At 50.5% G+C, this 12,411-nt stretch overlaps 1 protein-coding gene across 2 annotated transcripts in view; it reads left to right on the top strand.

Annotated features, from left to right (window-relative positions):
* LOC109906797 (interleukin-1 receptor accessory protein-like 1-B) overlaps positions 1-12,411 on the top strand; it is a 430,365-nt gene that overhangs the window by 379,778 nt on the left and 38,176 nt on the right. For both annotated transcript variants that reach the window (XM_031792874.1, XM_031792873.1), the window contains exon 8: positions 12,019-12,164. In XM_031792874.1, coding sequence (XP_031648734.1) covers positions 12,019-12,164 — 146 coding nt within the window. The remainder of the gene's footprint in view (positions 1-12,018; positions 12,165-12,411) is intronic.

Genomic DNA, 12,411 nt, shown 5'->3' with positions numbered 1-12,411 from the left:
AGGGATGGAGGTGGATGGAAAGTGATAGAGAGGGATGGAGGTGGATGGAGAGGGATAGAGAGGGATATAGAGGGATGGAGAGGGATATAGAGGGATGGAGGTGGATGGAGAGCGATATAGAGGGAAATGGAGGGATGGAGGTGGATGGAGGTGGATGGAGAGGGATGGACAGGGATGGAGAGGGATGGAGGTGGATGGAGAGTGATAGAGAGGGATGGAGGTGGATGTAGAGGGATAGAGAGGGATGGAGGTGGATGGAGAGGGATGGAGGTGGATGGAAAGTGATAGAGAGGGATGGAGGTGGATGGAGAGGGATAGAGAGGGATGGAGGTGGATGGAGAGGGATGGAGGAGGATGGAGAGGGATAGAGAGGGATGGAGGAGGCTGTGATGGATAGCGAGGGATATAGAGGGTTGGAGGTGGATGGAGGGGGATGGAGAGGGATGGAGGAGGATGGAGAGGGATGGAGGTGGCTGGAGAGGGATAGAGAGGGATTGAGGAGGATATAGAGGGATGGAGGAGGATGTAGAGGGATGGAGGTGGATGGAGAGGGATAGAGAGGGATGGAGGTGGATGGAGGGGGATGGAGAGGGATGGAGGAGGATGGAGAGGGATAGAGAGGGATGGAGGTGGATGGAGAGGGATGGAGGTGGATAGAGGAGGATGGATAGGGATAGAGGGGGATGGAGGTGGATGGAGAGGGATAGAGGGGGATGGAGAGGGATAGAGAGGGATGGAGAGGGATGGAGGAGGATTGAGACGGATATAGAGGGATAGAGGGGGTGGAGGAGGCTGTGAGGGATAGAGAGGGGATATAGAGGGTTGGAGGTGGATGGAGGGGGATGGAGAGGGATGGAGGAGGATGGAGAGGGATGCAGAGGGATGGAGGTGGCTGGAGAGAGATAGAGAGGGATGGAGTAGGATATAGAGGGATGGAGGAGGATGTAGAGGGATGGAGGAGGATGTAGAGGGATATAGAGGGATGGAGGGGGATATAGTGGGATTGAGGAAAGATGTAGCGGGATAGAGGAGGATGTAGAGGGATGGAGGAGAATGGAGAGCAATGGAGGAGAATGGAGAGGGATGGAGGAGGATGGAGAGGGATGGAGGAGGATATATAGGGATGGAGGAGGATGTAGAGGTATGGAGGATGATGGAGAGGGATAGAGGAGGATAAGAGGGTTATAGAGGGATGGAGGGGATGGGGGAGGCTATAGAGGGATGGAGGAGGATGGAGAGGGATAGAGAGGGATGGAGGAGGATATTGAGGGATGGAGAGGGATGGAGGAGGATATAGAGGGATGGAGGAGGATGTAGAGGGATGGAGGATGATGGAGAGGGATAGGGGAGGATAAGAGGGCTGTAGAGGGATGGAGGAGGATGGAGAGGGATAGAGAGGGATAGTGAGGGATATTGAGGGATGGAGAGGGATGGGGGAGGATATAGAGGGATGTAAGGAGGATGGAGAGAGATAGAGAGGGATATAGAGGGATAGAGAGGGATGGAGGAGGATGGAGAGGGATAGAGAGGGATATAGAGGGATGAAGGGGGATGGAGAGGGATGGAGGAGGATGGAGAGGGATAGAGGAGGATATAGAGGGATGGAGGAGGATGGAGAGGGATAGAGAGGGATGGAGGTGGATGGAGAGGAATGGAGGAGGATATAGAGGGATGGAGGAGGATGTAGACGGATGGAGGAGGATAGAGAGCGATGGAGGGGGATATAGAGGGATGGAGGAGGATGGAGGAGGATAGAGAGCGATGGAGGGGGATATAGAGGGATGTAGAGGGATGTAGAGGGATAGAGAGGGATAGAGGATGGAGGTGGAAGGAGAGGAATGGAGGAGGATATAGAGGGGTGGAGGAGGATGTAGAGGGATGGAGGAGGATGAAGACGGATGGAGAGGGATAGAGGAGGATAAGAGGGCTGGAGAGGGATGGAGGAGGATAAGAGGGCTGGAGAGGGATGGAGGAGGATAAGAGGGATGGAGGAGGATAAGAGGGCTGGAGAGGGATGGAGGAGGATAAGAGGGATGGAGGAGGATAAGAGGGCTGGAGAGGGATGGAGGTGGATAAGTGGGATGGGGGAGGATATAGAGGGATGGAGGAGGATGGAGAGGGATATAGAGGGATGGAGGAGGATATAGTGGGATTGAGGAGGATGTAGAGGGATGGAGGAGGCTGTAGAGGGATAGAGGAGAATGGAGAGGGATGGAGGAGGATGGAGAGGGATATAGAGGGATGGAGGAGGATGGAGAGGGGTATAGAGGGATGGAGGAGGATATAGTGGGATTGAGGAGGATGTAGAGGGATGGAGGAGGCTGTAGAGGGATAGAGGAGAATGGAGAGGGATGGAGGAGGATGGAGAGGGATATAGAGGGATGGAGGAGGATATAGAGGGATGGGGGAGGATATAGAGGGATGGAGGAGGATGGAGAGGGATATAGAGGGATATAGAGGGATGGAGAGGGATATAGAGGGATGGAGAGGGATGGAGAGGGATAGAGAGGGATGGAGGTGGATGGAGAGGGATAGAGAGGGATGGAGGTGGATGGAGAGGGATGGAGGTGGATAGAGGAGGATGGATAGGGATAGAGGGGGATGGAGGTGGATGGAGAGGGATAGAGGGGGATGGAGAGGGATAGAGAGGGATGGAGGAGGATGGAGACGGATATAGAGGGATAGAGGGGGGTGGAGGAGGCTGTGAGGGATAGAGAGGGATATAGAGGGTTGGAGGTGGATGGAGGGGATGGAGAGGGATGGAGGAGGATGGAGAGGGATGCAGAGGGATGGAGGTGACTGGAGAGAGATAGAGAGGGATGGAGGAGGATATAGAGGGATGGAGGAGGATGTAGAGGGATGGAGGTGGATGGAGAGGGATGGAGAGGGATGGAGAGGGATGGAGGTGGATGGAGAGGGATGGAGAGGGATAGAGAGGGATGGAGGTGGATGGAGAGGGATAGAGAGGGATATAGAGGGATGGAGAGGGATATAGAGGGATGGAGGTGGATGGAGAGCGATATAGAGGGAAATGGAGGGATGGAGGTGGATGGAGGTGGATGGAGAGGGATGGACAGGGATGGAGAGGGATGGAGGTGGATGGAGAGTGATAGAGAGGGATGGAGGTGGATGTAGAGGGATAGAGAGGGATGGAGGTGGATGGAGAGGGATTGAGGTGGATGGAAAGTGATAGAGAGGGATAGAGGTGGATGGAGAGGGATAGAGAGGGATGGAGGTGGATGGAGAGGGATTGAGGAGGATGGAGAGGGATAGAGAGGGATGGAGGAGGCTGTGATGGATAGCGAGGAATATAGAGGGTTGGAGGTGGATGGAGGGGGATGGAGAGGGATGGAGGAGGATGGAGAGGGATGGAGGTGGCTGGAGAGGGATAGAGAGGGATTGAGGAGGATATAGAGGGATGGAGGAGGATGTAGAGGGATGGAAGAGGATGGAGGGGGATATAGAGGGATGAGGAGGATATAGTGGGATTGAGGAGGATGTAGAGGGATGGAGGAGGATGGAGAGGGATATAGAGGGATGGAGGAGGATATAGTGGGATTGAGGAGGATGTAGAGGGATGGAGGAGGATGGAGAGGGATATAGAGGGATGGAGAGGGATATAGAGGGATGGAGGTTGATGGAGAGGGATAGAGAGGGATGGAGGTGGATGGAGGGGGATGGAGAGGGATGGAGGAGGATGGAGAGGGATAGAGAGGGATGGAGGTGGATGGAGAGGGATGGAGGTGGATAGAGGAGGATGGATAGGGATAGAGGGGGATGGAGGTGGATGGAGAGGGATAGAGGGGGATGGAGAGGGATAGAGAGGGATGGAGAGGGATGGAGGAGGATTGAGACGGATATAGAGGGATAGAGGGGGTGGAGGAGGCTGTGAGGGATAGAGAGGGATATAGAGGTTGGAGGTGGATGGAGGGGGATGGAGGAGGATGGAGAGGGATGCAGAGGGATGCAGAGGGATGGAGGTGGCTGGAGAGAGATAGAGAGGGATGGAGGAGGATATAGAGGGATGGAGGAGGATGTAGAGGGATGGAGGAGGATGTAGAGGGATATAGAGGGATGGAGGGGGATATAGTGGGATTGAGGAAAGATGTAGCGGGATAGAGGAGGCTGTAGAGGGATGGAGGAGAATGGAGAGCAATGGAGGAGAATGGAGAGGGATGGAGGAGGATGGAGAGGGATGGAGGAGGATATATAGGGATGGAGGAGGATGTAGAGGTATGGAGGATGATGGAGAGGGATAGAGGAGGATAAGAGGGTTATAGAGGGATGGAGGAGGATAGTGAGGGATGGAGGGGGATGGGGGAGGATATAGAGGGATGGAGGAGGATGGAGAGGGATAGAGAGGGATGGAGGAGGATATTGAGGGATGGAGAGGGATGGGGGAGGATATTGAGGGATGGAGAGAGATGGAGGAGGATATAGAGGGATGGAGGAGGATGTAGAGGGATGGAGGATGATGGAGAGGGATAGGGGAGGATAAGAGGGCTGTAGAGGGATGGAGGAGGATGGAGAGGGATAGAGAGGGATATTGAGGGATGGAGAGGGATAGGGGAGGATATAGAGGGATGTAAGGAGGATGGAGAGGGATAGAGAGGGATATAGAGGGATAGAGAGGGATGGAGGAGGATGGAGAGGGATAGAGAGGGATATAGAGGGATGAAGGGGGATGGAGGTGGATGGAGAGGGATGGACAGGGATGGAGAGGGATGGAGGTGGATGGAGAGTGATAGAGAGGGATGGAGGTGGATGTAGAGGGATAGAGAGGGATGGAGGTGGATGGAGAGGGATGGAGGTGGATGGAAAGTGATAGAGAGGGATGGAGGTGGATGGAGAGGGATAGAGAGGGATATAGAGGGATGGAGAGGGATATAGAGGGATGGAGGTGGATGGAGAGCGATATAGAGGGAAATGGAGGGATGGAGGTGGATGGAGAGGGATGGACAGGGATGGAGAGGGATGGAGGTGGATGTAGAGGGATAGAGAGGGATGGAGGTGGATGGAGAGGGATGGAGGTGGATGGAAAGTGATAGAGAGGGATGGAGGTGGATGGAGAGGGATAGAGAGGGATGGAGGTGGATGGAGAGGGATGGAGGAGGATGGAGAGGGATAGAGAGGGATGGAGGAGGCTGTGATGGATAGCGAGGGATATAGAGGGTTGGAGGTGGATGGAGGGGGATGTAGAGGGATGGAGGAGGATGGAGAGGGATGGAGGTGGCTGGAGAGGGATAGAGAGGGATTGAGGAGGATATAGAGGGATGGAGGAGGATGTAGAGGGATGGAGGAGGATGGAGGGGGATATAGAGGGATGAGGAGGATATAGTGGGATTGAGGAGGATGTAGAGGGATGGAGGAGGATGGAGAGGGATATAGAGGGATGGAGGAGGATATAGTGGGATTGAGGAGGATGTAGAGGGATGGAGGAGGCTGTAGAGGGATAAAGGAGAATGGAGAAGGATGGAGCAGGATGGAGAGGGATATAGAGGGATGGAGGAGGATATAGAGGGATGGGGGAGGATATAGAGGGATGGAGGAGGATGGAGAGGGATATAGAGGGATATAGAGGGATGGAGAGGGATATAGAGGGATGGAGGTGGATGGAGAGGGATAGAGAGGGATGGAGGTGGATGGAGGGGGATGGAGAGGGATGGAGGAGGATGGAGAGGGATAGAGAGGGATGGAGAGGGATGGAGGTGGATAGAGGAGGATGGATAGGGATAGAGGGGGATGGAGGTGGATGGAGAGGGATAGAGGGGGATGGAGAGGGATAGAGAGGGATGGAGAGGGATGGAGGAGGATTGAGACGGATATAGAGGGATAGAGGGGGTGGAGGAGGCTGTGAGGGATAGAGAGGGATATAGAGGGTTGGAGGTGGATGGAGGGGATGGAGAGGATGGAGGAGGATGGAGAGGGATGCAGAGGGATGGAGGTGGCTGGAGAGAGATGGAGGAGGATGGAGAGGGATAGTGAGGGATATTGAGGGATGGGGAGGATATAGAGGGATGGAGGAGGATGGAGAGAGATGGAGGAGGATGGAGAGGGATAGTGAGGGATATTGAGGGATGGGGAGGATATAGAGGGATGGAGGAGGATGGAGAGGGATAGAGAGGGATATAGAGGGATGAAGGGGGATGGAGAGGGATGGAGGAGGATGGAGAGGGATAGAGAGGGATATAGAGGGATGAAGGGGGATGGAGAGGGATGGAGGAGGATGGAGAGGGATAGAGGAGGATATAGAGGGATGGAGGAGGATGGAGAGGGATAGAGAGGGATGGAGGTGGATGGAGAGGAATGGAGGAGGATATAGAGGGGTGGAGGAGGATGTAGGGGGATGGAGGAGGATGGAGAAGGATGGAGGAGGATGGAGAGGGATAGAGGAGGATAAGAGGGATGGAGAGGGATGGAGGAGGATAAGAGGGCTGGAGAGGGATGGGGGAGGATAATAGGGATGGAGGAGGATAAGAGGGCTGGAGAGGGATGGAGGAGGATAAGAGGGCTGGAGAGGGATGGAGGAGGGTAAGAGGGCTGGAGAGGGATGGAGGAAGATAAGAGGGATGGAGGAGGATAAGAGGGCTGGAGAGGGATGGAGGAAGATAAGAGGGATGGAGGAGGATAAGAGGGCTGGAGATGGATGGAGGAGGATAAGAGGGCTGGAGAGGGATGGAGGAGGGTAAGAGGGCTGGAGAGGGATGGAGGAGGATAAGAGGGATGGAGGAGGATAAGAGGGCTGGAGAGGGATGGAGGAGGATAAGAGGGATGGAGGAGGATAAGAGGGATGGAGGAGGATAAGAGGGCTGGAGAGGGATGGAGGAGGGTAAGAGGGCTGGAGAGGGATGGATGAGGATAAGAGGGATGGAGAGGTATGGAGGAGGATAAGAGGACAGGAGAGGGATGGAGGAGGATAAGAGGGCTGGCGAGGGATGGATGAGGATAAGCGGGATGGAGAGGGATGGATGAGGATAAGAGGGATGGAGGAGGATAAGAGGGCTGGAGAGGGATGGAGGAGGGTAAGAGGGCTGGAGAGGGATGGATGAGGATAAGAGGGATGGAGAGGTATGGAGGAGGATAAGAGGACTGGAGAGGGATGGAGGAGGATAAGAGGGCTGGAGAGGGATGGAAAGGGATGGAGGAGGATAAGAGGGCTGGAGAGGGATGGAGGAGGATAAGAGGGCTGGAGAGTGATGGAGGAGGGTAAGAGGCTGGAGAGGGATGGAGGAGGATAAGAGGGATGGAGGAGGATAAGAGGGCTGGAGAGGGATGGAGGAGGATAAGAGGGATGGAGGAGGATAAGAGGGATGGAGGAGGATAAGAGGGCTGGAGAGGGATGGAGGAGGATAAGAGGGCTGGAGAGGGATGGAGGAGGGTAAGAGGGCTGGAGAGGGATGGATGAGGATAAGAGGGATGGAGAGGTATGGAGGAGGATAAGAGGACTGGAGAGGGATGGAGGAGGATAAGAGGGCTGGCGAGGGATGGATGAGGATAAGCGGGATGGAGAGGGATGGATGAGGATAAGAGGGATGGAGAGGGATGGAGGAGGATGATGTCGTCTGTAGTTGCGTTCCTTTCTTTGTTTGCTGAAATCCATACCTTTTCAATAAACATGAATCAAATACCACCAACAACTATTTACTTGTTGAAATTTAATATGCACATGTGAATTTGTGCTGAATTGCCATCTTAGAACAACAGCAATGAGCAAACAGTCTGTGGTTATATTTGATTAACGTTTATTGAAATAGTATGGATTCCAGCAACTACAGAGGACAAACATAGATACAAGGTGGCCGTTTAATAATTGAACTGTTTTGAAGTGTTGATCTTGGGAGAATCAACGTAGTCGGAGCATTATGACTGTGGTGGGGATTCCACAAAGCCTGGTCTGGGCTCCATGCCTGTGGTGGGGATTCCACAAAGCCTGGTCTGGGCTCCATGCCTGTGGTGGGGATTCCACAAAGCCTGGTCTGGGCTCCATGCCTGTGGTGGGGATTCCACAAAGCCTGGTCTGGGCTCCATGCCTGTGGTGGGGATTCCACAAAGCCTGGTCTGGGCTCCATGCCTGTGGTGGGGATTCCACAAAGCCTGGTCTGGGCTCCATGCCTGTGGTGGGGATTCCACAAAGCCTGGTCTGGGCTCCATGCCTGTGGTGGGGATTCCACAAAGCCTGGTCTGGGCTCCATGCCTGTGGTGGGGATTCCACAAAGCCTGGTCTGGGCTCCATGACGTTTATCCGAAACTTCCTTCATCATGGAGAGGGATTTAGTAACTCTCCATCCTCAAATGATTCTGTTCTCTTGTTTGTGAACGACTGTACAGTGATCACACATTACCGACGGGGAGGACAAGATGGTCATGAGAAGCAAATGATTACAGATGCTTCAACTCTCTCAAGAGAGGACTGAAGTTATTTCACCTCTAGGCTGCTAATATCCAGTCTGAAGAGGAACGAGATCATTAGAACAGTAGGGATGGAGGAGTGCATTATAAGAGATATCACCGTCTCTGTACCACATATCAATTGGAGACCATACCACTCCATGATGTATGTCATTTTATCCTCTCATCTAAAGGTAAACCAGAAGGACTGCTCTGTATTACCTCTCACACATAACACCTCTGGGTTATATGACGGGCTGAAACGCGTCTCCACGTCAGTCTCTGTATCTAGTCTACTGTATAGTCTGTTGAACGTCTCCACGTCAGTCTCTGTATCTAGTCTACTGTATAGTCTGTTGAACGTCTCCACGTCAGTCTCTGTATCTAGTCTACTGTATAGTCTGTTGGACGTCTCCACGTCAGTCTCTGTATCTAGTCTACTGTATAGTCTGTTGAACGTCTCCATGTCAGTCTCTGTATCTAGTCTATTATATAGTCTGTTGAACGTCTCCACGTCAGTCTCTGTATCTAGTCTACTGTATAGTCTGTTGAACGTCTCCACGTCAGTCTCTGTATCTAGTCTACTGTATAGTCTGTTGAACGTCTCCACATCAGTCTCTGTATCTAGTCTACTGTATAGTATGTTGAACGTCTCCACGGCAGTCTCTGTATCTAGTCTACTATATAGTATGTTGAACGTCTCCACATCAGTCTCTGTATCTAGTCTACTATATAGTCTGTTGAACGTCTCCACATCAGTCTCTGTATCTAGTCTACTGTATAGTCTGTTGAACGTCTCCACGTCAGTCTCTGTTTCTAGTCTACTGTATAGTCTGTTGAACGTCTCCACGTCAGTCTCTGTTTCTCGTCTACTGTATAGTCTGTTGAACGTCTCCACGTCAGTCTCTGTATCTAGTCTACTGTATAGTCTGTTGAACTTCTCCACGTCAGTCTCTGTATCTAGTCTACTGTATAGTCTGTTGAACGTCTCCACATCGGTCTCTGTATATAGTCTACTATATAGTCTGTTGAACTTCTCCACGTCAGTCTCTGTATCTAGTCTACTATATAGTCTGTTGAACGTCTCCACGTCAGTCTCTGTATATAGTCTACTGTATAGTCTGTTGAACGTCTCCACATCAGTCTCTGTATCTAGTCTACTGTATAGTCAGTTGAACGTCTCCACGGCAGTCTCTGTATCTAGTCTACTATATAGTCTGTTGAACGTCTCCACGTCAGTCTCTGTATCTAGTCTACTATATAGTCTGTTGAACGTCTCCACGTCAGTCTCTGTATCTAGTCTACTGTATAGTCTGTTGAACTTCTCCACGTCAGTCTCTGTATCTAGTCTACTGTATAGTCTGTTGAACGTCTCCACATCGGTCTCTGTATATAGTCTACTATATAGTCTGTTGAACTTCTCCACGTCAGTCTCTGTATCTAGTCTACTATATAGTCTGTTGAACGTCTCCACGTCAGTCTCTGTATATAGTCTACTGTATAGTCTGTTGAACGTCTCCACGTCAGTCTCTGTTTCTAGTCTACTGTATAGTCTGTTGAACGTCTCCACGTCAGTCTCTGTTTCTCGTCTACTGTATAGTCTGTTGAACGTCTCCACGTCAGTCTCTGTATCTAGTCTACTATATAGTCTGTTGAACGTCTCCACGTCAGTCTCTGTTTCTAGTCTACTGTATAGTCTGTTGAACGTCTCCACGTCAGTCTCTGTATCTAGTCTACTATATATTCTGTTGAACGTCTCCACGTCAGTCTCTGTTTCTAGTCTACTGTATAGTCTGTTGAACGTCTCCACGTCAGTCTCTGTATCTAGTCTACTATATAGTCTGTTGAACGTCTCCACGTCAGTCTCTGTATATAGTCTACTGTATAGTCTGTTGAACGTCTCCACGGCAGTCTCTGTATCTATAGTCTACTGTATAGTCTGTTGAACGTCTCCACATCAGTCTCTGTATCTAGTCTACTGTATAGTCAGTTGAACGTCTCCACGGCAGTCTCTGTATCTAGTCTACTATATAGTCTGTTGAACGTCTCCATATCAGTCTCTGTATCTAGTCTACTATATAGTCTGTTGAACGTCTCCACGTCAGTCTCTGTATCTAGTCTACTATATAGTCTGTTGAACTTCTCCACGTCAGTCTCTGTTTCTAGTCTACTGTATAGTCTGTTGAACGTCTCCACGTCAGTCTCTGTATCTAGTCTACTATATAGTCTGTTGAAAGTCTCCACGTCAGTCTATGTTTCTAGTCTACTGTATAGTCTGTTGAACGTGCCCACGTCAGTCTCTGTATCTAGTCTACTATATAGTCTGTTGAACGTCTCCACATCAGTCTCTGTATCTAGTCTACTATATAGTCTGTTGAACATCTCCACGGCAGTCTCTGTATCTAGTCTACTATATAGTCTGTTGAACGTCTCCACATCAGTCTCTGTATCTAGTCTACTGTATAGTCAGTTGAACGTCTCCACGGCAGTCTCTGTATCTAGTCTACTATATAGTCTGTTGAACGTCTCCACGTCAGTCTATGTTTCTAGTCTACTGTATAGTCTGTTGAACGTCTCCACGTCAGTCTCTGTTTCTAGTCTACTGTATAGTCTGTTGAACGTCTCCACATCGGTCTCTGTATCTAGTCTACTGTATAGTCTGTTGAACGTCTCCACGTCAGTCTCTGTTTCTAGTCTACTGTATAGTCTGTTGAACGTCTCCACATCAGTCTCTGTATCTAGTCTACTATATAGTCTGTTGAGGGTCTCCACGTCAGTCTCTATATCTAGTCTACTGTATAGTCTGTTGAACGTCTCCACGGCAGTCTCTGTATCTAGTCTACTATATAGACTGTTGAACGTCTCCACGTCAGTCTCTGTATCTAGTCTACCAAATAGTCTGTTGAGGGTCTCCACGTCATTAGGCTCAGTGTCATAAAAGAGACAGAATGGCGGCCAATATCTGTAAACACTAAAGAATAGAGATCATTATTTTTCCATTTGTTCCGCCTGCTCTGTGTGGGCCTAGCAGGAGAGATTCCTTTACTTTTTAACTCATATTGTTTTTCTCTGCCGTTTCCATAGCAGCATGCCGCTATAAAAAGATACTTTTTCAACCTCATTATTTATCTAGTTATCTTACAACACTGTGCGAGCTGAAACAATGCTGTTGACTTTCAATGAAATGACTGTAAAGTCTGTAGAAATGATGACTGACCACTTCAAGTGTTTAATGTATGCTGTCTTTGTGGTATTACGGTCATCTATGGTTTGTAAAGTGTACCATCACTTGTGGTGATGCTTTTACTGCTATTCTGTCCACAATCTGTATCAAGGCCAATTCATGTCAAGTCACGTCTCCAGTGAATTTAGCATCCTCGCTAATCTAACCCCCAAGCCAGGCCTCTTGGGTAATCAAGTCACAGTGAGGGGGATAATGCTTGGTAATTGTCAATCAATCACAGACAGAATCCTCACAGACTTTCTCTTCTCTGTTCTCCCTCCTCTCTACTCCCTTCTCTCTTCTCCTCCCCTTTTCTCTCTTCTCCTCCCCTTTTCTCTACATTCTCCTCTCCTCTCTGCTTCTCTCCTCTCCTATTCTCTTCTCCTCTTCCATTGTCTTCTCTGCAGGCTTATCCGGGAGCACCTGGGAGAGCAGGAGGTGTCGATCACCCTGACCATTGACTCGGTGGAAGAGGCTGATCTTGGGAACTACTCCTGCTTCGTGGAGAATGGCAACGGCAGACGTCAGGCCAACATCCAGCTCACAAAGAGAGGTAGGACACACACACACACAGCTGAGTTTTCACTTAAAACCATAATTATCTGAAGGTTATTCTGTCTGTTTCATTTTTTAGATACCTGCTTAATGTCACATCAACGTCAAACATTGAAATGTGTTTTCAGGGCTGGAGACCGACAGATAGACAGCTGTTATCTTGTTGCCAATTCAGAGAAGCAGCAGAGGGATCGTGTTCATCTCTGTCTGTTTTTCTAGACATGTTGCATCCTTTCAAATCTTGG

This window comes from Oncorhynchus kisutch, linkage group LG16 (assembly GCF_002021735.2).
Source record: "Oncorhynchus kisutch isolate 150728-3 linkage group LG16, Okis_V2, whole genome shotgun sequence".
In the NCBI taxonomy this organism is placed as follows: Eukaryota; Metazoa; Chordata; class Actinopteri; order Salmoniformes; family Salmonidae; genus Oncorhynchus; species Oncorhynchus kisutch.
The sequence above is the reverse complement of the archived record's forward strand: the minus strand, read 5'-3'. Positions and strand labels throughout refer to the sequence as shown.